This window comes from Vanellus vanellus (genome assembly GCF_965231255.1).
Source record: "Vanellus vanellus genome assembly, chromosome: 5".
NCBI lineage: Eukaryota > Metazoa > Chordata > Aves > Charadriiformes > Charadriidae > Vanellus > Vanellus vanellus.
The window spans coordinates 8,203,129-8,230,370 of NC_138910.1; the positions used below are offsets into that span (position 1 = coordinate 8,203,129).

General features: G+C 39.5%; 1 protein-coding gene across 1 annotated transcript; it reads right to left on the reverse strand.

Annotated features, from left to right (window-relative positions):
* Positions 1–461: 461 nt before the first annotated feature.
* On the reverse strand, positions 462–26,592 carry CCNT2 (cyclin T2; the record flags this gene model as incomplete). The annotated part of the gene is given in 12 exon segments (XM_082483164.1): positions 462–5,324; positions 5,560–5,630; positions 7,422–7,585; positions 8,909–8,954; positions 11,863–11,938; positions 11,940–12,016; positions 12,019–12,039; positions 15,398–15,460; positions 16,578–16,638; positions 17,767–17,895; positions 25,757–25,838; positions 26,390–26,592. Coding segments are annotated over 12 exon segments (2,409 nt in total). The 3' UTR covers positions 462–3,908.
* Positions 26,593–27,242: the final 650 nt, after the last annotated feature.

Sequence of the window (27,242 nt, forward strand, 5' to 3'; positions counted from 1 at the left end):
GAGGAATCAAACCCACATACTGAAGCTTTCAAGGTTAAAAATTTGATTGGGTTTGCTATATCTACCTTAGGAGAGGCCAGAGAGTCATTCCCAGTACCAATGTGAGAGAACGCTCCTGGCATTAACTATATATATATATATATATTTTAAAGGTGTAAGGGAGTTAAGCTTTTCAGAGAAAAGAAGAATTAATTAGCTAGCTCCATTTGGCATAACTTTCAAGTTATTTTTAGAAACAACTATGGAGCATGCATTCACATGCCTGTTAAAGAAAGCAAACGAAGTGCTTGCTCAATCCCTCAATCCCCGTCACTGCAAAACAAGGATTGGGAACCTCTCCCCCTGAGGTCTTACAAAGATCCATGGTACGCTCTTGTCACTCCCTCCCTCACCCCACCCCCCACCCCCGTTAAAAAAAAAAATTAATAAAAATAATAATAAAATCAAGCACAGCCAGCCAGGATACAATAAAATTAGAGGGTACAGCCTCCCCACCCCAGAGTAGAGTGAGGGAGCAGCTTAAGATGGCATAAGATTTTGAGTATTTACTTTTCAGGTATCAAATACCTGATCATCATAATGCAAAGGAAGCAAAGGAAACAAATTAGACTTCCGACTTTCAAGCATTCCCCTATTGGACTGATTTGATTAAAACCAGCAATGTTTTGCCAATAACTGAAAAGGCATCTTTGTGTTTACAAATGAAGCTGGAAAATTAAACATAGTAAAATGGGATAATTTCTGCACGATAGAGGTGAGGTAGGGAATTTTATTGAAAATACTTTTTTTTTTTTTACAAGTTCTTAGAAATAAAGTTGTTTTTTCTAATCTCACACAAATGGCTGTACCTCAAAAATTCAACTATGCTAATATGAAACATTTATATTTACAGTTAGCCAAAAGAATATACAGAACTGCCATTTTATGCAAATACCGAAGTACCGGATCACAGTGAGATACATTACTTCAGCACTCCCACCATTAAGAACAGATTAAGATTCAACATACGAAAGAATCTCACTAGTTTACAAACCTCTTATCTCACAAAAAGGGAAGATTTTTAATAGTGTTGTAGCAAGGTCTCCACTACAGCATCATTTTACAAATTACATAATGCATGTACTCAAATTTCTAACAAAAACATCTGCAATCAAAGTGATGAACAGAGTAAGAGCGTTGTCTATCAGCCTTTTATTGCATTTATTCAGTCATTCACTTGCATGGCTGACGCCGTTCCCATTAAGTTTCATTCTTTTCAAACATCTCAGCCAGGCTGCAATTCACACAATTCACTGATTTGCAGTGGGTTTCACTCAGGGAAAACTAGTGGCATCTCGTTTCGTATCCTCTCCCTCCCTCTCAGCCCCTACTATCGCCACACAGAATTTAGTTTCAGACACAAAGACACAAACAGTTTCACATATATTTACAATGACACTGAAAACCAAAACCAATGAGTTCTATGGACATCCTTTACAGACAAACCAAAAAAATCACTGTTTGGATCTCAATGTAGCATAGCAACATTTTGTCCACAATATTTCACAATTTCCCAGAATCAAAATAGGAAATACTTCTTTTGAAACAGCACCTTAGGATGAAGACCTATGCTCTTTTCCCATTTATAGCAGACAGGCACTAGTTACCATCCAGACATTTTAACTCCAAGTTATGACAGCAATTGCTATATTTACAGTACAATATATTGCTTATCCAGAGTGGCTGTATAAGATGCATTTCATGGCACAACTATTTAAACAGACACGAAAAGAAAGTACTGTAGTGCTTCAAAGAAAAATTAAGACAATTTACTGCTATTTCATCTGGTTGCCCACGCTATAGTTTTAGGACAGTACGTAACGCGGATTACGTTTGTTAAAAATCAGACCCAAGAGTGGAGATGGAAAGGAAACAGGCTATAAAAGGATAGAAAAGAGTCAACAATGCAGAAGTACATAACAAGAGCTACATTCCGAATGTAGAAAAACAACCAAGTCGGTAGGGATAAGACAGCTTTGGATTTTGTACACAGGCCAAGATTTAAGCAAGATTCAGCAGAAAATGCAGTCAGGTTTCCATTTAAATATTCCTTAAAGTGTAAAAAAAGTATCCGTCATTCAAATAAAACTTATTCAAGTCATTACAAGCGTTTGCATTACTGGAAACAGAGTATTACATAGTAATTGAGATACCTGTAGTTACATAATACAGCAACTACCGACCGGGTAGAGATCAAACGATTTTATTTCAAGCACACGTGAGTCACCTAACTGAAAGGGCAAAGCTTCAGATTTTTCATCTGAGACCTACATAACTACACGAGCACTAAGGGAATGAGGTGGCTTAGCAAAAAGTTTACTTCACAACATGTTCACTTCTAACTTAAGTCACCAAAAACTGGTTGTTGCTACTATATACTGAGTCGTGTTGAGGTACTTCATAGCTTATGAATAGTTTTGAATAACCACCCAGACAGCCAGTTCCCTGTTAGCCAGGCGACTGAGCTGTAGTATTGGCTTTGAGAACACAAGAACATTCACCCCTGTCGTTTCTTCTGAAGAGCAAACCACCCTGGACAGAGCGCACAAGCCACCGCACTGACACTGGCAGGCAGGTTACATGGGTGCTAATGGTTTAACTGTGAGACTGATTGGGTTTGTTAACCCCCACAGAGCTGAAAAAAACAGAACAAGTATCTTCCAATTTGGTAACTAATGACAAGTACAATGCACAGAATCAATGGTAACTATTTTATTGTTGGAATATAAAGTTGGGATATCAATAATTTTATTCTTATTTACTGTGAAGACTGCATTCACCTGTAAAAGAAATATGGCATCACACACAAGTACACTTTTTGGATTTCAGAACATGGGCATTATTCTGAAATGGTAATGGAAACAGTGACCCCTGTTTACTATTAAAATAAATTATGACTTTTTTTTTAAAAAAAAAAAAATGATTTTTCCACAATGGCAGTTATGAATTGCAGTTAAGTCACACTAATCTACATAACCATTCTTAACAGCTCTGTGTCTATTTTACTGCATCAAGCCAATAAACATTTAAATGCACTTCACATCAAAAGATTATGTAAACTTTTATTTTAATTCCTTTTTCCTTCAGAAAACTAGGGACATTTCCGAGGTGTGGCCATAACGAGCGAGCAGAGGCCTACCCGATTTCCTGCCTCTCTGGCAATACTGTCCGGTGATGACCCTACAGGGCACTGGATACCTTCTCTAGTGAAGTGTCCCTTTTAAGCGGCTTCCAATAAGGCCTACAGTTTAAAGATAAACAAGACAAAGTGCCATCTTTGTTTGGATAACTGATGGACTCTGGCAAGATAAAATAAAGTTATGTGTATTTTGTTATACTTACAAGCAGCTCCAATCCTGAGTATTTATGGTAAATCTAAACATACAAAAATGTATGTACATTTTTCTCCACTTTCTTGTAAACAGTTGTCAGTATACTGTTTTTAATCCCTTTATCTTTGAAACATGCAAATCATACATACAGTATAAATACACAAGAAAACAATTACACTCATTCAAAAACTACGCAACAAAAGTTGTGGCTGCAGTATTCGAACTTATAAATAATTAATGCTCAAGGCATCCTATACACCTAAAAGCGGACGTTCATTCTACTGTTCTTAGCTGCAGTTGTAGAAATACTGAGATTTTTGCACCTTCCATGCTATTACAGTATTTATAACACTATCGTATGTGGAGATAAAGACTTGTTTACTATACCTCTTCTTTTCAGAGTGAAGGATAAAGCAGCACTTACATATACTGAAATCACGGCAGCAACGGCTGGTGTTGCTACTGCTATATTAGGAAGTTTTCCATTCTAACAATTCTTAAATTAAAAAAAGTAAAGAAAAACAAGCTAAGAATTGACTACATGTTCATTCCTTGGGCACTTAACAGCGAATCCAGCATGTCGAATGTATCTTTGTAGTCCATATGCTGGCTGTTTGTACTGTACGGGTGATTGGCATCAGGACCGTTCTCCACTGGTTTCTTGTCCAGTTTCACGAGGGTGCTGAGATGTCCGTAGCCCACCTGGTATGTGACAGGGGGAGGAGGGGGTAAGGGAAGGTTAAAAACAGAGTTGTGAGAGGATACATACTGCTTAACAGAGGAAGAACTAGATGAACTACCTGAACTTTTGGAACTTTTGCTCATTTTGGAGTGGTGGTTGTGAGAAGCATCGTTGCTGTGCAACTTCTTTCTTGAAGAGCCGGAACTAGAGGAATTACCATCGCTACTCAGGCCAACAGGACTCCTCAAAACAGTTGGGGTCACTCCATCAGTGCTATGCTTACTGCCGCCGCTACTGCTGCCACCACTGTGGGAATGGGAGTGCTTATGACCGATACTGTGGTGGCGATTTAAAGAATGTTCTTTGTGTTTTTCCTTATGCTCTTTGCTAACGTGGGGACTCGAATGTTTACTTTTTCCGCTACCCTCGTCCGATGAGCTATGCCTTTCTGAGGAAGAAACTTTAATTTTCATTTTCAGCTCCTCCTTACTGGCACCCTTTTCTGCAGGTGGGATCGGTATACGGAGTTTGAGCGAGCCACCCTTTTCTTTCTTATCAGACAAGTGTTTTTCGGGCTTCTCCGCGTTTGCGATAGGAATTTTCATTTTGATAGGAGACGTAACAGAAGAACTGCTGGCTGCCTGGGGCTGCATGTGTTTTTTATGCTGCTGTTCACCTGGGGTTGCTACGTAGTGTTCTCTCACGTCCAGTTCGAGGGTTTCTAGTTTGCGCTTCTCTCTGTATTTATCCAAAGACATTTTCTGAGGAATTATTACAGGAGCAGCAACTTGTCCGTGGTGTTTGTTTCCTGACTTATGAGAATATTCTTGTTTGACAGTAGAATGCTCAGCAAGTTTGTCAGGTCTGTGATGTACTCCGGAGTGCAACTGTACAGATGCCCCCGGTTGGAAGTTCATATTGTACTGACTAGCAGGTAACGTCTCCTGTTTTTGGGAGTATATTTGTTCTGTCCTTGTTTGTTCTTGATGCTGAGGCCATTCCTGGTGCGATGCCAAACTGTATGAGGTACTTGGCATTCCTGTAGCTAGTATTGCCAAATTTTCAGGTGCATGACTGTCTGGAACAGAAATACTTCCTGAGGTCAGAGGTACCGGTGCAGGAAACGATGTTGATGGTTTTTGGAAACTTGCATTTGCAGCTACACCGGTAACTGTATCCACCAAAATGGAATTCTGGACCAAAGATGAACCAAGAAGCGAGTTCTCGGATACCTGTCCATCACCTTTAGGTTTCCTTGCAGCCTGATTAGCCTAAGCAAAAAGGAAAGAAGTGAGAAAAAACACAACTTAGAACACTTGTGCAGTATGTTCTCATTTAGCTCAAAGGTGAGGATAAGAGCTGACTCAAGGTTTCACCCCCTCCCAACCCAGCTGCAGGAATAAAGAGCAAATAAGGTATAACTAAGTTTTTTTTTTTCCCTTGGTTCATAATTGTCCTAGAAGTTCACCTCTTTTTGCTAGACACTTTTATAGGAAAATTTCTTACCCGCCAATTTCTAATTCTCTTGAGCCTGCTAGGCGTTTTCTCCAGTATCTGCAGAAACTCATGAGTTAGCTCTGGGTAGAAAAAAAACCAAAGCCATTTCTTACATCTGATTCTGTAATAAGCAGGTTAAACTTTAAGCATTTTTTCCAGACTAACAGTATACAGCTTTTGCAGTAGCTACTACAGGCTGCACATTATTCGAATTTATATTTAATAAAGAAATTTGTTAGTCAAGTGTTGAACAAAAAAAGCTACAGTACTTCACTCGGACAGACTTCTGAGGACTACATGCATTCTGAAAAACAGGTCTGAATTTGAGATTTTATTTTTCCTCTTGCAGAATCTGGATTTGTAACACCAAAAATTTCTAGAGATCTGTACAAACAATAGCTCCTACAATAACATACTTGCCATTGAGCTTGGGCATTCCCTGTATGAAGTTAAGTTTCCTTTAAAGTATAAATTTCTAAGTCACTGTTTCAGTCATTCCACCCAACTTCAGGAACAACCAGCAACAGCTCTGAACAAAATATGAGCCGGACCCTTTGAAGCAATCTGTTTTAAACAATGATTTTTGATTAATTTGCGTTCAAGGCAAAGTAGCTGCCTGTGTCCATTCGAATGTCCCCAAGGAAATGTACGTCTCTCTGCTTGTCAGCTGCAAATAAAAATACTTTCCACTGAAATTTAATTTTACTCACAAACTAAAAATAAGTAGGTACAGTCATAATTTGAATGCAAAAGTAGATCTCTTGCAAGTCTGGAAGAACTGGCTTCTCCAGAACTCCACAAGCAAGTTATAGACTAAGCTGCTCCCAAGTGCAAAACTGCCTCAGCGCTTCGGTCTGCCTGAGTCTATTACACACACCAGCTGCATAAATGCTTGAAGAATTAATTCACCGTGAGCTCACAGTACACATCTCATGGGATTTTAAAAATCAAAATGACACAACGCCCAAACACACAAAACCAACTGCCAGATGAGAAGGAAGGCAGGGTGGTATTTGAAACTACAGATCCAACTTAAAGGAGCCTACTAAGACAGAGACATTTAAAGTTGCTCACTCTGGTTGCGGGCCTCACATGGCATCTACTCAAGATTCCACTTCCAAAGAAAAACAAGACTGTCCCCCAGCAGAGGGGAAAAGCAGGCCATGGCGAGCTATGCTGGGCCATACCGAGCCTGGAGGCCTCCGCCACTACTCTGAAACAAAAGTTTCACTCTACAACTAACAGCAAAGGCCAATACAGAGATCTGAAAGCCCCAGAAGCCACCACCTCCACTACAGTAACAACTGTAGGCCTTAAATTCAGACTCTACTGTAATAAGTACTATTTAAAAAGATAATAAACTTCTAGATATACGGTCTTCTAAGTATATGCTTTCTTCTGGAAAAAAGCCATTTAACAAAGTTTTACAGGCGTTTGAGGTATCATAAGCTATACCAAATTGTTAACATAGAACTACCTTTGTAAATACGGCAATTTTATGTATAGCTTTAAGAACAGTTGTCTCGGTGACAGTGAAGCCATAAGCTTGGACCAGGACAGCATGAATTTCCACTGGTGGATCTCCATCTCTTTCATAGTTCTGGAAAGCACTTAAAAGCAACATTCTATTGTGCACCTACAAAAGGTACGTGGATGCCCCAGCCCACAGGATGAAATGAAAAGGGGCTCAAAACTAACTTTGTCTTCCGAAGTTCACTCTTCTCCTATACCTTTCTCTCACCCGAGGATCCGGTATGTGAAATCAGTGAGACTTCTTTTAGGCTTAAAGCTATGCTCTTACTATACTACGCTCCCATTTTTACACTAATAAACCCTTGAATTTCGAGATGTGAAAAGGCAGTATTACTTACCATCTAGTAATTCTAGAGTAACTGAAGGATCTACATATTCCCACCAGTGTTTTCCATCAGTTGATACTGGAATCTCCCAGTTGGACCACTTGCAGGCCAAGTGGATGCACACACATGCTATCACTGTAGGCTTGTACTGAAGACAGAATGTAGTAAGGTGAAGACTGTTGCACAAATTTCGTAATGAGGAACCAAAGGAAATCAAACATGTAAAACAGAAAACCCAAACAAATCAACCATTAACACTCAGAATGAGATAACTTGTCAAGCAACAGCAGTTAAACATCAGTTCATGGAACATTCTTCTGATTAAGTTTGTAAGATATTTTACTGCCTTCAGAAAACAGAGGGCAGGGCATTCCTCTAGTAGAAAAGTTTAATTTGCTTTTGCTACAAGTAGTGTGATGAACAGTAAACAAATTTACCACTTATTCTACTGTACTTAAGTACATAAAAGAAAGAAGTATAGTATGGTCAATTAAAGTTTCACAGTAAAAAGCATGCAGCTGACTATGCAGCCTCTGAAGGAGACGATTAGACGAAGGCACCCAATAGTTCCACCGAGGCCAAGTGAATAACTTGTGGGCTTAGCTTTCACTAGGCCGGGATTTGTGATATTTGTGAACTTGCCTTCAGCTTCCAGCTGGCAGCAGCACAAAGATAAAGGTTCGGTTTCACTGCTTTATCACAGCTTTCCTTAACAGCTGTTTGAACTACAGAACCCTGCCCATCAAGGAACCACCAAGAAATATTTGGAAGAATTCCAATAACCAGCAGATAATTTCTTAAAAACCATCTACAGGTAATTAATCCTATTAAATGAAGCTCAAAGTTGTTTTGCAAGAAGTAAACTGAAGTCATCGAGAAATCAAGACTAAAGTCTGCTCTCAAATTCCATCTTTCTACAGCCGGCTATGCATACACAATCCCTATTTGGAATCCTATAACTTCAAATTTATGTAAGCACTCAAGTTTTAAAACTATATATAAAGAGTAAAGAGCTGTTTCTAAAAGGAAGAACATTGGACTACTACTGGCCTATCTGAAAAGAAAAATCAGCTAGTTGAAAAGTTCTTAGGCCCATTTTATAAGTTAAGATTGGATCAATTTATTTAAAGTTAAGAGAAAACTGCCATTAACAAGTGTAAACTAAAAATAGTTTTGTACTTACCAAGATGCTCGAATTTCTAGGTTAAGTTTAGCTCTTTGTAATCTTTAGCTGCTATTCAGGCTACCAATTTTAGACTTAGGCACTCACAATCGAGAAAATGTCATCAGAAAGCACCACTACACTTCTCATTGTGCATTTAACCCCTTTGTGCCGTCAGGCCCTTGTACAATACACCGCACTGCAGACAGGAAGGTACCACCACTGTAGATGGCCCAGTCTCCCGTTGCAACAAGGGTAAGACACATGGAGGGGGCCCTGCAGTAAAGGAAGCTATAGTGTGCTACAACAGTGCAACAAAGAGGTTCAGGATAACAACCTGTTGGTAGCCATGAAATAGGATGTCTGTGCCAAATCCTTGCTTGCTGTAAGAAAAGAAAAACGGAAAGATTAGGTATCTGCACTAACTTGTCAGGTTCATTCCAAAATGAAAGCAGTTTTACCTTCCAAAAGCACCACTTGGTATTGCCATGGAACTGATCTGAATTTTGCTAACTAGACTTTAAAATCATCTTTTCCAAGACACAGAAGAGCCCGTTACATTCAGCAACTGGAGATGGACCAGTCATTCCACCCCCACTCCCTGGCCCTCCCTCTGTACAACCCACAGGACAGTTTCCCTTCGCTTATCTACCCCACAAATGCCTCATGCACGAGAGCGCTCTTCTGGGAATACCTGCTTCCCCACCCTCCTTCACAGGTGACCCCTAGCATAACCCCAGACTGCAGGCAGGCAGGCAATAAAAGCCAATTCACAGCACAGTGCAAGTTCTGCTCTTGGAGAGGAGCATGGCAGGAGAGCTGGAGAAGACCCTCCCACCCCCAGCACCTCCCCAAAACCAGCCACATCTCTCTCCCAAAGCCCTACAACACAGCAAGCTCCCAAGCTAGATGGTAAAAAAAGTTTTCTGCTCCCTCTCATCAAGAGCACCGTACTCATAACATTTTGTTCCACGTTCGTTAACCTATGGCAAAGCTTCAATAGGAAATAAACAACTTCATTTTAGTTACAGTCAGGAAGAAAATCCCCACATGAGACTGCAACGTGCCAGAAACGAAAAGCTAACAATTTAGCCTGTTACAGCCATCTAGCACTGACCCCTACCAGCGAAACCCCAACACTCCTCACTCAAGTAAGAGAACTTACTGTAACATGCATATAATGGAATAGCTGGGCACAATGGTTTTAACTGAAGATTGAATGCGGCCTTCATTGAATTCTTACTTTGACACTATCACTTGAAATCAGTGCTACCTGCAGAAAGTGTATGGTTTAATTTTATGTCAAAGGGAATATTGTTAAACTTCTATTTTAATAATAAGCTTTCCATAAAGTTTGAGAAAGACAGCAATGGCTTTTAAGATTTAATTTTTAAAAAGCATATTAGAAATGAGATTTAACTTGACTTCTAATGATTGCCAAGGAGTACAAATCAGATTTGTCTTTATGCTACAAAGCTGAGCAATGCCATAATTTGAGAAGAATGTGGAAGTAGCAAGGTAACAGGATCCGTTCCTACACACAAATTCTACTAATCCATAACAATAAAAAGGTGAACTGACAATATCATAGTGTTATACTATAATATTTAGTTTGCAAACTGTCATGGTAATTGCACGCCAGATAACCATGAAGTTCGACCTTTTCCTCTCCCTCCCATCAAAAAAATGTAAGGCAGTATTACCAAAATAGTGAAATGAGACTATCATAACAAAACAAAAGAAAATACAGAATGCTTGAGTAAGACTGAAACTGATGTCTTGCTCTTCGTTTTTCATCAAAGTAACGTTAAAAGGATCTTCAATGATTTCTATATTCTGTTAAGTTACAACATATTTGAATTAAGGGACCGGACCAAGAAGCATCTCTACTCTCACTGAAAAGTCCCTTTTGAACAATGAAGAAAAGCAGATGCCAGAAAACTTCTATTTAACATCAGCTTGAAAGTTGAGTAAATCAAAACACATACCTGGAAGAAAAGAATCACATCTTGAAACACACATTTTAGCCTCAATCAAAAATTAATGTGCTAAATACCTTACCTATACTACAAGCAGTATGATACTGCTTCAACTTATTTACAGCTGAATAATCATCATTGCCAAAACCAGCAAGAAACTTTAGCTCACAACTAAAGCAAATGGTCACACAAGGCACAATGGAAAACATCTGTCCCAGCTCTTCTCTTACACTTAGGACATCTTTGGTTTAGTAGTATCCATCACTAAAATTAAAGCTAATGAATTTTGGTTCCTATATTTTGGTGTGTTATTTCCTTCATAGTAGTGGAAAGTGCATCTCTAAATTAAATTAATCTTCAAGCAGAAGTCAAAACAAGCCAGCAGAGCTTCTGTTATAACTCACAAGTCGCAGGACTGATGACTGATGCCAGCCATTAATAATCAGGTTTGTATTTTATCATTCAGGAGTGATTTAAAACACTCGCCCTGTCTCACTGCTGCAGAAGCAACCATAAGGCAGGGGATTACTAAAGTAGTAATCAAGATTTTGAAACAGGACTTGCTGTCCGATACACCATCCAAAAGGCTACTGTCACCAAGAAATTCCCAAGTGGAAACCAAAATGTTTTTTACTGGGTACAGCCACACAGTTCAACTGGTGCAATTCCAAGATATCTGAGTCCTTTCTTCAACACCAGGTTAACTTGGATCTTGAGATAATCACGAAAATGTGATTGCCAAGTCACCCTTTGGAGAGTGGTAGCTGACCATGCCTAGGACCCCGGCAGCATATGTAAGCATTCCCCAGAAAGAGGAGACTGCAGATAAGCCAGTCAGAGGACAGAAAGTTTGCTGAAGTCCTTCTGGGCAAAAGGAAAAAGGCTACAGGCTTTGAATGGAGGTATGTTGGTGGATGCCTGCTGTATCTGGAAAGGACTGGAGGAGGCCACGGTGTAGGCATATAGGTCTGAGCAGTTCTGGTGGCTTTACTTTCTTGAAAGTATGTAAACCTTGGGAACAGGCCTGTAAAAGCCTATACAGAATGTGAAGGCCACCTGTAGCAATGCTGGAGTGCAGCTGGTGTTTAAGATCTTTCCACACCACTTAGTATACTAAGATTTAAATTTTCCTCATCAGAATACCCTCTGAAAAAGCAGATTCATTCAGATTCATCTCCTCTTCAGCCACCTTGTCTTTATCAGCCCAATTTAACCAATGGCAGCCGTGCACACAGATACTATGGTATGTTTGAAGAATTTGACAGTGTAATTTCCACAAAGGATTAGTAAGGATCAGGGGTGTTCAAGATACCTGATAACCTGTAGAATAGCGAGAACAATCCTAGAAATCCTTGCGATCCAATCTTCTGTTCCAAAAGAAGGTTGTGTAACCAACACAGAAAAAGGAATGACTGAAGGCTTCCCAAGACGGAGATGAGGATACAGATTCCTCCCCTTCAAATTCCACCAGAAGCAGGCTGGCAACAAACTGATTTTGCACTGGAGTTTAAGAGGACCATGTTATGATTCTATGGTCTCAGCACTAGGGCAGTTTCACTGCTGATCCTTCAACTAGCATTCAAGCCAGTAAGGTAGTTTGACACCACAAACAGTTTTTGGTGTTGTTGTTGTCCCCCCCCCCCCTTTTGTTTTTCCTTTTCCTTTTTTCCTTTTCTTCTCTCTTCAGTACTGCAGCATCCTTGGAATGGGCACTGAAGCTTGCTGACAGGCCTTCACAGATCCACTGCCTCCAGATTCTTTAGAGGACCTGTGGGATCCTAAGGAATGATGGTCCTGTCTCCTCTTCTCAGTCTCTTGACACTGAGGAAGAATGGTGCAGAAAAAACACTGAGCCCACACCACTTCCCTTGTCTACTATACTGACCAAACTGTAAAGATGGAACAATTTCATCAACCCATGACTCTCTGAAAACCAGAAGGAATAATTAGATACCTTATGCTTGAACATCACGAGTCATTATGTATCCATCCAGTCACCCCTTACCTAGAATGATCTCTGCTGTTGTCTAATACTACCTTCAGAAAGGCCTTCAGTCTTAGAGATGAAGAATTCAACTTTTTCTTCAGTTCTATGTTGAAGCAATTATGTTTATTTGCACCAATTCCCACTCACTAATTCATCTTCAGCTTCCAGCAATTAATTCTGGTAGGCCACTATGAGACCAGACAGTCTTCTGACAAAGAACGTGGCTGAATCTTTTGAGCATCATCCACAAAACCTGTTTTGTTTTGGTTTGGTTTTTTTTCCATTTTGTTTTTAAAGGGGGTAGCTTACAGACTAATACAGGCAACAGTGGCAGCATAAAGCCCACTACTCTGGATGCAAGACAACAAAAAGTGATATAAAGAATCAGCCCTCCTCTTAGCCACTTAAGCTTAGCCAGCAAAAGGGCATCTTCTCACCACAATTCAGTGCACACCTGCTAAGTCAAAACTTTAAGTACACTTGCATATCATGGCTAACTTTGTTGCCTCTCTTTTGATATTTAAACAGTCAGCTGCATTATATTCCTCCCTTCCTTCTCTCCCCAAACATACTGTTGGAGGTCTTAATCACAACAGTCTTGGATAAGTTAATCACCTTTAATAAAAAGGGTATCTCTGCCTTCTGAAATTGCACTTTTTGCCCAAGAAGACATGTTACCAGAACTGGATGAAGCAACCTTGCATTTCTTTAACTTCTCAGTCAATCCCTTTAGCACTAAAGGCTTAACACTGACAACTCTTAGATACATTTTGAAAACTTCAGGACTTGATAGCTGTGTTGCACCTATTCACATTAAAACAACACATTGTCCAAAAAATAAATGTGAAGAGATAGAGAACTAAAATCATACCACTACATCTTTGAAGATATATCACTGTGCCCACAAGCCCATCTCTTTATTCACTCAATACATAAGACCAATGTTCCACAGCAATTATTCTCTAATTGCTTGACTTGCACACATGACTATGGATTTCATGTTCAATGTTTTTAATTACAGATTAATTTTTTTTTTATACGAGGTACTTGAGTCTCATGTTCACAGCCTATACCACACCTAGCAGAGGTATATGCTGATAAGAATTCCATTTACGTACACACATACTAAAGAGCACACAGACTCCAGCGAGGAGGTTCTCAAGCATCAGATGTATTACGTTCACTTTGCACCTGTGCTTGAGGAACATGGATTTTCAGCCCTCACTGGAGTCTTCTGATTTCAAGACTTGCTATAATTTGAGAATTCTAAGTATTTTGTTAAAACTGTGCTGACATTAAATATTAGCTTCAAAATGTCAAATTTAAAAATTAGCATGTACCTTCAATGTATGAATTTTGTCAGTACACAGAAGTAGCACACAAAACGCAAAGGAAAAAGCTGAACTGCCTTAGAGGGGTATCTACCCTTGACTGAAGGAAATGAAGTTTGTGTAGCAGTGTGCCTTCTTTTAGGCTCGAGTCAGATATACTTGCTAATGTGGAAATACTGACACAGCTACAATACTGCCTGCCACCCCTCCAGCCCCAAATACCGAGCAGAAGTGCAGGGGCTCACACAAAACCGTGAACTATGTGCTCACATTTATATTGACCCGCAGCTAAGAAAATCCAAAGTAAAACCCTACAGAGCTGCTGATTCACACTACTGAGACCTTAGGTGCAATTAAACTTATGCACCAAGTGACAATCAAATCTGGACAGAAGGCAAAGAATCATTATCTTATAGCAAGAATAGCAATAAAGCTACTTTATATGCAAGTAAGTTACACACACCACCAGTCATACTTAGAGTCAAACTCTGAAGACACTACATCAGTAAGCTACTTTACAATGAGGAGACACTTTTCCTTCAGAGAACAATTTTAATTCTAGAGTTACTACAAAACAGATCTAGTTAACACAATTAAGCACCTACCTTTCCTATATTTTACAGAGAAAAGACACCAAAAAAATTTTGAAGCACTTAACTTTGTGTTTTTCAGTGCAACAACAGCTAATGACTAACGACTAACAACCATGGTCTAATCTTTTCCAAACAACTTTTAATTAAGGGACATAACTGAAGTGAAAAGCTTATTTTAGGTGCTTTTACAACTGATTCCTATTTTTTTTTCCATCCTTCATCTTATGAGAGGATTTTTTTCTTTTTTTAAAGCTCCAAAGGAAACCAATTTAAGAATTAAAGGTGTGCCAAAATTCAACAAAAAATATGAAAGAACAAAACAGGTTTGTAGCTAGAGTCACATTAACGAACTGCATACAGGTTAAAGGAAATGATTGTTTAACAAAAGGTTTGGCGTTTTGTGCCACCATCCAAAACAAGTAAGTACACCCTGCTCCAGAAAAAGAATTAGTCACATCTTGAAGCATTTGCGTGTGACAGCAGACCTGTTATGCACTGTCTTTATCCTTCAGTTCATTACTTAAACGCACTTGCTAGGCAGAAGGCTAGTGTTTGCCATCAACCAATATGCAGACTAAACTTTACTTGGTAAAACTACTTCAGAGTGAAAACAATCAACCCAGAACAATACACTAAGTAGTATCAGCAGCATTACGCTATTCAGTTTTCCCCTACTAACTGCTTCTGTCATTTATGAAAACATTGAAAAGACATTACTAAAATCAAAGCTAATAAGCAAGTAAAAAAATTATGAAGGACAGAGAACTGGACTCTTTATTGGAATCTACAGGTTTAAGATCAAGCTTTTAGTAATTAGCTTTAAAAAAAACCTCTATGGATAACATAGATGGTGAAGATCATATTAGACAAATAGTATCACCTTCAAATTTTACTAGAAATATAAAAAACTTACAGAAGAGGTTAAAAGTCACTGACCTCTCACTAACTGCGTACATTTCACAACATCTGTGTGCGGATGTTCAATGGTAATCTCAAAACCTGAAGAGTTAAGAATAAATTTTAGAACTATACATTTCCATTTGTTAAATAAAAAACCAAACTCCTTTCCTTTCCCCACAGACCTAAAATGCTTGCTAAATCTTTGCACCAAAGATCAAGTAACACTATTTAACTGCCTTTTATTCTGTACTTTTTCATACATTTGAATGGTTGATGGTATAGCCATTTCAAGATCAATTGGTAAAACATTCCTTCAGTAATCTCCAGTCCTAAATATAAAAATACAGTAACTTCCCCAAGTATATATAAAGTCGAACATACCTGAACAGTTTTTAGTACACTACTAAGTCAGTAAAAGCTATACTACACACTGAAATACATGTGTGTGCACATGCACTTTATTCATTTATTTCTGGGACTTAAACATGTTGCACCTATGAAATTACAAATTAAGTCAATTTGTAGGTCAGTGCCTTAAGAAACCTTTCTTTGTTTACGATGCTATTTTAAGAATTAGGTCATTACTGTTAGCTTTGTTTAAAAAAAAAATAAATACTCAAAATGGTATTTAAGAATACCTGAGTAAGTCAGTGTTCTCAGGCTTGCTAGCTGTAATTGTCTCTATGTTACTTTAAAGTCACAAGAGTTTCTTATCAGAACATTCCATTTCAAATTTTGGAATTACCTGAACTGTTAAACGGTTACACTACAACTTACAATATTCAGAGTTAGTAACCCTGCTCAATTACATCATGCTTTTCTATTGACAGGCAAAATGGGAAAGAGCACTTGGTATAAAGCTCTTCCCAATTGGTTCAGAACACATACACAGCTGACCCAGTATAACATGCTACCTCATATAAAGAAATATCAATGTAATTACTACTTTGGAGTAAAACCTATTCAGAAAGGTACACATTTCTACCCCATCAAACTGTCAGAAACATCTGTTTCACAAGGACAGATATACCTTTTTCTCCAATGTGAACACAACAGAAGTGCTAATACGAAACTAAGTTCACAGGTCAGAAGTTGTACACAAAAATAGTAAAAGTCTAGTGTACCATTAGCACATCAAAAATCCAGTTACTTGGGTCTATTACTATTACTTCTTCATGGTAAGCTGGCTGCACAGGAGATATTTAGAAAGACATACCTAAAGTTTGAAGCATTATTGTTTCAAGTATAACCAGCTCTTGGGCTTGCTGAAGGTATGCCTGAAACAAATAAGCAAACAGGTTAAGACATAGCTATTGATTATCTCAAAATTTTAATCATACACTTCCTATTTGAACACTGGTACTAGACACACGAGTTAAGACCACTACCCAAGCCAGTTAGAACTGACAACTCAGAACACTTCACTACTGTAGTACTTTCTTCTACTAGTATATGTTACTGCAAATTCAGTTATACCAGCCTAATCATCTTTTAACAGTAAGATTTACTTAGTCTGGATCTCATATAATCTACTCCAACAAAGCATTTTGCAGAAAAGGGGGGATGCTCCAAGAATTACAAAGGTTTGCCAGAGCAAATCAACTCAAATATCCCCATGCAGGTTATCCATTTTACAAGTACTTTAAAATACAGCTGGGGATACTCAGTTTGCCTCAGTTAAGCTGGCTTAAGCTTGTGGGCTCAAACGCATACATACACACACACACCCCACCCCCCTCCATGTGTCATTCCAAGAACTGGGAGCATAGCAAAGGTGCTCAAATAGTTTTATACGTCAGCTGAGGTCCAGCAGGGTGTAACTAGCTCAGCCTGACCTTCAAGCTGAACAACCCTGGTGCATTTCCACCATAATTCCTCCTACGTTTGGTTTCAGAAAGACTCATCTCAGGAGAGAAAATGTGAATTATAGAAGTAAGTAGAAGCTGTACAAACTTTGGCAAACAAAAGGAAGACCAATGTACAGCAGAGGCAGCAGCTGACAAGTGTATTGCATCCTTTAAATCAGAATGTTGACAATGGTGCACAGCGAGCCTCTGGTTGAGAAAGATGAACACGGTGTCCTGAACTCTCTGCACAAACTGTGTAGCTTATGCAACCACACACGAAACTTCTTATTTAACATCTGGTCTTCTACTACACATGTAGAAGTCTTAAAAATAATGCAAGTTCAACATGATGCAATCTCTTCAAGTTTCATAATACAAATATTTGAGCCTTTAATAAGTTATATTAAGTAATACGAAACACTTAAATGGTATAAAACCAAAAGTGTTTTGTTTTTTTTTTTCCTAGTTTGCAGACAGCATTAATCCAGTCAAGAAAATGTAACAAATTATTAGATGAAGCGTCATCTGATTATCTTTAAAACCATGACTTCCACCTACATCACTCTTTGTATCCAGTTGTGGCTCTTGAGGATGAAGACAGGCATGCGCTACTTTAATAACGTGTTCAAGTTTCCGTGGCTGTTCTTCCACTTTTGCAGCCAAAAACAATGCCGTAGGAGATATGATCTGAAGAAGAAGAACATATGTATTTTTAAGTCTTTTTACAAGCAGGACGTGTATTTTTATGGGGAGTCTAAACTGGTAATTAGAAAAGGTTTAAGAAGTTGTATGTGTTTGTGGGATTTTTTGTGGGGTTTTTTGCTTTTGTTTTTAAACAGTTCTGAAATCATGCAAGGCAACAAAAATAACGAGTCATGTTTTATTTTATAACTGATGTAATCCTCTCAGCAGCAGAGGGAAGGAGTAGCATAAATACTAAATTACATTTGTGAGTAAGATGTCTGAGGTCAAACTAATTCTAGTTTAACATAAAAAGAATAGATTTGGTCCAGAAGATTTAGTCATGCTAGAACAGGCTGTTTCAAGTTAAATATACTTTGTGAGAAAGTTCATCCAATTTCTTGCACAGTAGTGAGCCATTACACCATCTTCTCAGTAAAAGTCAAACCAGCTCTGCTAGCATTTGATTCTCCTAAAGCAAGAAACTTTGCAAAGAACTTTAAGGAAAACAGCTTGTTATATAAACACAGGTTCTGTAAGTAAAAGCTTACTCTTAGAAACTTTACTATACACCCAGCAGTATCTGGTGAACAAAGCACAACGATTCACAAAGCAGCGGTTACATCCAATGTTAGTAAAGACTACAAATTACATTCAAAGATGAAAATTTTAATAAAACTCTAGGTGTCACAAGCTGGCAGCAAAGCACCTGTTCACAGTTCAGCATCACCTAGGAGTTTTTACAAAGTCAAGTTTCGATGCCTAGTTGTCAGCTAGAATGACTGATGCATCTATACGCAGAACATGGCTAACCATAAATGACTTGGAAGAATCAGGGTCCTCTTTGCATGCAAAAGTTGCCGTGTTAAACAGGAATTAAAGTGACAGTAGAAATCTTTGTGTAGACACGAGCAGATTAAATGGGTTAAAATTAAGCCAGTATAAAGCATTTATTCAGAGACTGAAATAGCTGCTTGTTGAGTATTTAATTAATGTATGGTGCAAGCAGCGCAGGTATTGGATTTCTCCTTCAACGCCCAAGTAGAACTAGACCGAATGAACTGAATAGCAGCCATACTTCCCCCTTAAATCGAGGTTTTTGTTTTTGTTTTTTTTTTTTTTTTTTTCAGTCAGCAAGCAGCCCCTTGTTATGTCCAAATAAAACATTTGGTATAAAAATTTGCAATAAATGAAAACCTGCAATGAACTAATTAGAATTAAACATTTAAGTGATTACCCATTACATTTCAGGAGCTTTCAAATGTATTGAAGGACTACATTTTGCCTCCTTAAATAATTTTGAAATGTCCACTTGGATCTTAACGTAAAACTTGTAAGTTGACGAGGAAAAGTGACACCCTGGGAAGGTGATACCCTTTGATGAAAAGAAATGTGCTGTGAAGAAATCTAGTATTCTAAAAAAAACCAAAACCACCCAAAACAAGTCACAGGGAGCAAATTCTTCCACAACGGAGACGAAAGAACTACTTTCTTTTTAAGAACCTTGTAAATTAAAGCCTTACAAATGAATGAAATAAAAACTTGAAGTTGGGTGCTGCTCAACAAGGCCATATTAACACTGTCATTTAAGACTTCTGATGATTTTTAAGACATTCCTACTCACATTGCTTGAAGTAATGATTTGAAATTCTGGAAGAAATTCCCTTCACGAGGGACACACTACTTGAAATGCACCTCACTTAAGCTGGGAGATAAACTTTTAAATGCTAAATGTGAAGGAAAGACTTTCTGGAGTTCAGTATCAACAGCTTTGAAATGCCAGAAGATGTACATGTATAACCCAACATACACATGCCACATAAAGATACTTTATAGTGCAGACAAACTGTACTCCAGCCCAGTAATGCAGGAACCCGGGCAAGCCTCTCTCGTCTACAGTTGTTTCATGCATATAAGCCCTGTGGAAACCTCTCCCCAGGGTGCTTCAATAATTTAGGGCAAGCTTAACTGAGGAAGGTGTCTGAGGCTAGCACCTTCTACACCAGGGCCAGCCTAAGAGGAAGGATTACATTCTCAGACATAATCCCAAGATTTTGAGAAAAGCCAGATTAGCAGACAGGGACAGCAAACCAGAGAAACGTGAACAACAGAAGAAAGGAAATTGGTAATGTTGAAGAATCAATAGAGTTATGAAGAAACAAGTTTGACAACAAGACATCGGACAGAAACAAGGAGGTATTAATGAGGACACCGAAGAGACTAGAACTGCTTCAATTCTTCAATTTTTCTGTTTTACTTGGGGAAAAGGATATAACGAGGTAGACCGTGATGGACTGAAAACTAAGACTCAAGATAGTGAAGTCACTGAGGAATGAAAGTTAAGTCATGACATCTGCAGAATCAGAAATAGAATGGAGAACGGGAAGATGCTTTAATAGAAAGTTAAGTAGAAGATCTTTTCCATCTCCCCAGGATCACACAATTTCCTTTTTTTTTTTTTTTAAATTTAAAACAAACCAAACCTATTCAGTCAGTAACATGTAGCAGTGCCTTACCGCTGGGCTGAAGAACAAAAGCAACTGCACCGTGAGCAATGAACTGTTGCTCCCTGCTCTTCTCCCCCTCTCTCCAGCCTTACCACCCTCACCAAGCATCACACGCTTATCCCCAAGAACCCGCATCCAGGCCTTACAGTTTTTCCAGCTTTGTGTACAAGTTTAATTCAAAGACATCCTAACACAACTCCCTCCACACAGCCTGTGGGTAGTTACACATGGAATTTCTACAATTTACCTTTCAGAAAAATCAACTTCCAACAATTACCATGGCTGAAAATATTTATATTTGACAGAGACATTCTTTGAACTAAATCACCAGTAACTGCACAATTAAATCAGAAAAATTCTCACTCACTATTATTCTATGTTTGACTACACTGAAGTTTCACTTGTTCCAAAAAAGTACCTCCTTCATCAGGCTGACTTCAGGATATCTTCTAACTTACTGAAACAGATCAGTTCTGACCAAGAAATCTCCACACAATTCCTGATCTCCAAGACCTTACATAAAACACAGTTCTGGATGCTGCTTTAAGCCAAACTGATTAACTGGCATTTAACCAAAGTTCATCATAAATCTATGTGCACCCCAATTATCTATTTTCTTAAAAAAAGAAGTGGTGGCTTCTGGTCAAAGCATTTCAGGTCTTTGTCTTGGTTCTCATTCCCACTCAGAGTAGGTCAGTATTTTTGCCTCCCTTGGTATTTATTCAGGAAAACAGACATCCTAATAAAATTTCAGACTTGGCATGCATACAGTCTTCAGTGTAGATGACACACCCTGCTAAGCGTATAACTGGCAAAGTTACTCAAACACTTTCATTCATTTCCAATTCTCAAAAATGACAGAAAAGCAAAGTAGAACAAAAAAGCCAAATTAAAGACACAGACTTGACAAAGCTGTAAGCTTCTTATATATAAACATCTTCATTTGACATAAAACAAATTAAATAAAGACATTATCTACCATGCACCCAAAATATTCTCTAAGATTTTGAAAAACACACACGTTTTATGATATTAAATCCTATTTTTGTACTAGCTAAGAATCTCAGAAACCAAGTCCCACTGAAACAGAAAAACCAAAACGTAAGAGCCTTCTTATGACAGTCCAAGAGCATTACACCGCAAGATTTATTGACAAATGCGGTACAAGTCCTTTTTCACCTAAAAAATACAAGTCATATTGTAAAACCAGTGTAGCTATAATGAAGACATTTGGAATCACCTCAGAAGATGTAATTTTTCTGAGAATTCCCTCTCCCTTTTAATGCCAATATTAGTATGTTTTTAGACTTGATACAAATTAGCTTAAGACATTAAGCTGTCCCAGTCTATGATAGAGGTTTTCCAAGTGTGAAAACAAAGAGTTGCAAGTTTGGGGTTGTTTTTTTTTTATTTTTTTATTTTTTATTGTTATAACCAGGAGCTCACATTGCATAACAACATCAAGTAAGTTAAACTGCAAGATTAAAACCAGAATTGAAATGCCCAGAACAGCCTTGCTAAAGCTTGGTGCCTATTATGAAAGTTTTAAGAACTTTGCATAACTGCAAAGTCAACTGTTTAATGCTGCAATTTGGATAGGGCACAAGAGACAGGAAGGGAATACAGAGGGATGGGAAATAAAAAAAGCCCTCTGTACAATTCACCTACCTCGCACTTGAGGGAAAAAATTCCTCCCACAGCCTTCTTTAGGCACTTTATTAAGTTCCACAAAAGTCACACAAAAAAAACCCCTTAACATCATCAAGTAAGTTTTTAACTGGTGGCTTGGTATTCCACATGGCATTTCTAAGAATTATATTTAAAAATACATCTACCATTTGGATGCCTTACCTCTCATTTCCAGCATACCAAGGATTTCTCCCCCTTCTCTGTTCTTCAAATCACAGTGCACTGAAGAATAAGTCTCTAAAAGTGGTATTTGCTATATAACATCAAACACACCAAGTACTACAGAAACAGTATTTTCAGAAGAATTTTAATTTTCAGGATATTTTAAAGTATAACAGTCAGGCTAGCATTTCCTATAAAAAGCTAGCAAACTTCCTCCCCACCCTGATATTAGCACTGACTAACATTATACCCAGCAAACCACAGTTACTATGCTCTGGTCAACAGTAATGTAGAAAGAATAATTTGAACTACTGCTGAGAAGATTCATAGTAGTTCCTGAAATGTCATTTGCATGGCTAAGGTAAAATTAGTAGTCAGGGCATCCAGTTCTGCTTACCAGAATTAGTAAAGCATGTTTCCACCTTATCACTGGAGCACAGCAACCTTGCAAGGTCTTAACCCGCTTTGATTGCGACATCAAAACTTTAATACATTCTTCTTTGCACCTAAATGTATGTACTTCATAGATAATCCATAGCAATTCAAAAGCTACTTGCTAGCACACAGTAACTTTGCAAAAATAGGGATATTTGGTCATTACAGCCATAAATGTAATACATTCAAAATGAGCCAAGACACAATAACTGGTATGTGCCACCCCTGTAGCTCTACAAATTGAAGATACTGTTGGGAATTCTGTTCCCTATTCACAGTTGACTCAAAATCTTTAAAGTCTGTGAAATTGTTTAGCAGAAACTTCTAGTATAGGAAAATAAAAAAAGAATTAAGACAACAACTATTCAGTAAATGAGCTTCTACTAGAAGACCTGTTTATTAACAATTGACTGCATGTGACTTATATGTGACATACATATGTATTTGTATAACCCAGCAATTATACATGATGATAAATATGCAAGTGTTTATTACTTGACTAAAAACATTAACCTACCAGTAAAACAAGAAAACAAAGGCTACATTTTTTCAGCTGGAGATCATAAGGCATTCTGACCAATGGCCATCTAATTTTCTGGCCCCAGCCTTCAGATTCCTTCCTGCCATGGATAAACATCGCTACATGCACACAACAAAGAAACATTAGAGATATTCTCCATATACTGTAGAATTTTAGCTAAGTCTTAGCTTCAAGACTGCCAGTACCTTGTTATTTAATTTCTAAGGGCTAGTTTCTTCTTGCAGTGGATGAATAGTTACATTTTTTAGCTTGCCAAGTACTCTGGAGATTTGATATTAAGTATTTATCACAGTCCTTAGCTTTTGCTTTCTCTACAGAAAACCTGCCAGATGGTTGGGAGTATTTTAAAAGTGACTCGCATTCACTTTTGAGACCACCCCCTGTACCCTGTAGGAAAATGAGTAAGAAAATACATTTGCCCATCAGTACACACACAAAAAACTGCTGTCTGGCCTTACACTCATTAAGGGCCACAGAAAGTAATCCAGCAGGAATCAGTATTACTGACTGCTAACTTGCAGTGTGCTGGCCTTTAACATTTATTTGAATGCTATTACCTGAGAATTAATTTAACAATACACTTTCCCCCTCCTGTAATAGTTGCAGTTTCCAGGGCATTCAGCCCTTACATAGCTCACTTGTGAATTTTACGATTCATAAATATAACTTAAGGCACAGTTTTCATAACAAGGGCGCTATATATCCAAATACTACTGTGCTTCCAGTTCCAAGTGACCAGCATTTTCCAGTGTCCGCTGAAAACCTTAACACAGCAGCTAAAGCTTCTTGCTACCTAAATCTATCCTAGATTACGAGATGACAGTACAAACAGTAATCTAACCGGCCATGCAGATAACACAAGCCCCAACTACGGCAGCCCTACACAGAGCGACCTCTCCATTCCACACAGCTCTGCCTAGTTTAGCAAGTCCGCAAACCATCCACAATCACTGAAAACTTCAGATGCCTCACCAGCTCCTCTTCCACTGGCTTCAGGTTACTGCTACATGGGCAGTACGTGGAGGGGAGAAAGATGGAACAGCTGTTTTACTGCCTTTGCTTGACATATTAGAGAAACACTTTCACAGGGCATATTCCACCCCAAAGCCTGCTGGAACTTGGTTCTCAGGTGTGCTATTCTTGCTCTAAAACTAGAAAACTGTTTTAGGAACTACATTTTGATTTATATGTATACCCATCTAATACATAGCTCTCTATCAGTACACAAACAAAACCTACATTATATATTTGTTCTGGTTAAAGCGTTTCACGCTTATGCACTCTTAGCTCAGGTTGTACTTAAACACTTAGCTTTTATTACATTAAGACCTGTAACGCCACAGTTTTGGTAACAAGCTGGCTGGAAGTTTGAATTTACCTCAAATTTGGCATAAAAATAATTAAATACACTTCTAAAATATACCTACAAACTAATATGCAATTCCTGCTGAATAAACACCAAATAAGATGTCCATTTGCTCAGCCAACAATGATAAAGAAATTCATGCCAGGCAAAAAAGTTGGCTAACACTGTAACTCACGTGTACCTGCCTGAATTTCAGATAGTGCAAGGTTTGCAAGATTCTACCCCTTGGCTGACCAAGGTCTGCTCTGGTCTAGATCATAACATCTGTCACGATTTCAATTTGTTTTTTATCATCAACAAGATACAAAAAAAACCATCGTAACCAATTAGTGATATACCACCATCATTATTAACTGTTCTTGCAAAGTTGATATAAAGTATTGATGCAAAGTAGTTTAAAAAAAAAAAAAAAACACACACAAAAATACCCAGAAATGTTACTGTTTTTCTAACTGTTGCAGCCAATTCTGGACATAAAAAAGGATTAAAATTTTCAAGTTGGATTCCCAGTTGCATACTTGTTCAAAACCACCTCACTTACAGAGAGTATTTTTACAGAATAATTCAGTGAATTAACATTTCTGAATTAACCTATTCTGTATTCAGATTCAGCATTCTCAGTTCATTAGTTGAAATAAGAGCCAGCATTTTCTCATGAGATTTAAAGATTTTTGTCTAATACAACTTATCATCACACTGCTTAAGACTAGACTAGTTAAATGAATTTACACTGTTTTTAAGAACAGCTACATAATCCATATGGATACAGACATAACCATACTATAATTGTCAGACACACTGCACTAGCACTACCACTGACTTCATTAAGAAAAATGTGTGCTCCCACACATCAGCCTTTCAAACTACAGCACATAAGCACCAGCCAGATTAGAAACATCTAAATGCATTCTTCACACATCTGAAATGTGTTTCCTGATGGTGCCTATTTTTTTTTTATTTCGATGGCAGAAGATAAAATCTAATTGCCTCTAGTTAAAATAATGCAAAGTTGAAAAGAAGTATCGTTATTTCTTCTAAACCACTGATAAGAAGCTAGAATTCCTCTAAACAGACCGAAATTTACGATCCAGCAAAGGAATAAAACACTTGCCAGTTAGACTGCCAAAATTACGGGCATATTATTACCGCATATAAAATCATACTTACATTTCGATTAAATTTTGTGAAGGAATGATGCATATAAAACCTGTGCATGTAAACAATTGCAGTATTTATCGTAAGCTGAGATCTGGAAGATTCAATTAAGGAAAGACTACAATATTAAGAGAATTGTTTACAAGGACAGAAAGCGACGCGCTTTCCACATCAATGGTTGTTTTCGGCGTGCTGCCTTCAGTCGGGGCTTTGAGGTTTTTAGTCTTACTCCGATCTCTGTTCAAAAAAACGGGTAACGAGGAGATGCCCGCTCCAAGGAAAACGGGTCTGTAAGTAACTGGGATCACTTTTAAAGTGTCTAAACCCGCAGCTATCGATACAAAGGCGGCTGGGGGTAGAGACGCCTCAGGAGAGGCGCCTCGGAGACCTGAGACGTCTCTACCTCCAGCCCGACATCCCGTGCCTCCCTCACACGCCGACAAAGGCGGCGAAGCGGGGGCTTGGCCAGGCTCCTCCTCCCATTTTGTGCCTCAAGGCCGCAGCTCCATCCCCCGAGAAGGAACGGGAAGAGTCCCAGGGAAGCCTCCCTCACGGGGGAAGGTGGAGGGAGAAGGCGATCCCGCCGCCCCGGCCCCTCACCTCCCTCCGCCCGTCCCCGCCACCCCGCAGGCCCCGCTCGGATACACGTTGAGGCGCTGGCCCATATCTTGAATGAGGTTAGCGGCCTGCTGCCGGTACGAGAGCTCCTTGTCGGCCTCCACGCCGCAGCGACGCGAGGGCGTGTTCTCCAGCTGATCCCGGCTGAAGAACCAGCGCGACGCCGTCGAGGAGCCGCCGCCGCCCCGCGCCGAGGAGCCCGCGCCTGAGCCCGCCGCCGCCGCCGCCATGACACTTCCTCCCCCTCCCTCCTCCTCCTCCGCTGCCGCCGCCACCCCCCCCCCACCCTCCATCGCCAACTCTCGCGAGAACTGCCGGCCCGGCCGGCCTCCCACCTATGCGCCCCCGAACCATAGAGTCTGGCTGCTGCGCAGCAAGAGCGGCCGCCCCGGGGGAGGATCACGTGGCCTGCAGCGGGCGGCCATAGCTCCCACACCACGTGACGTGAGGAGGAAGGGCGGCACTGGCCTCAAGACTCTAGAATACGGAAGTGCCGGCCCACCGCCCCTCTTCATTGGCTGGCCGCCGGGCGCTGATTGGCTGCCGGTGGCGTGGCGCGGATAAGCCTTTCCGTCGCGCGCGGGGCGGTGGCAGTTGGGTGTGTGTGGCAGCGGCTCCACTTCAGTGGGGCGGGATGGGGAGAGGAGCGGGCCTCGGAGAGTAGTGGCGAACTGAGGGGGTTTTCTTCGGCTGCGAGGGGAGGGCCCTTCCGACACCGGTGGGGAGCAGAGTCGGGGAGGGGGGTGTGTGTCCCCGACTCGGCTCTCTGTGGCGGCTTCTTGCGGGAGCGGTGGGGTAGCGCTGGCCGCCCGGCGTGTTGGGGTGAACAGCCTCTTCGTGCCAGGAGAAAGAGCGGGCTAACGCTCTAACCCGCTGTGTG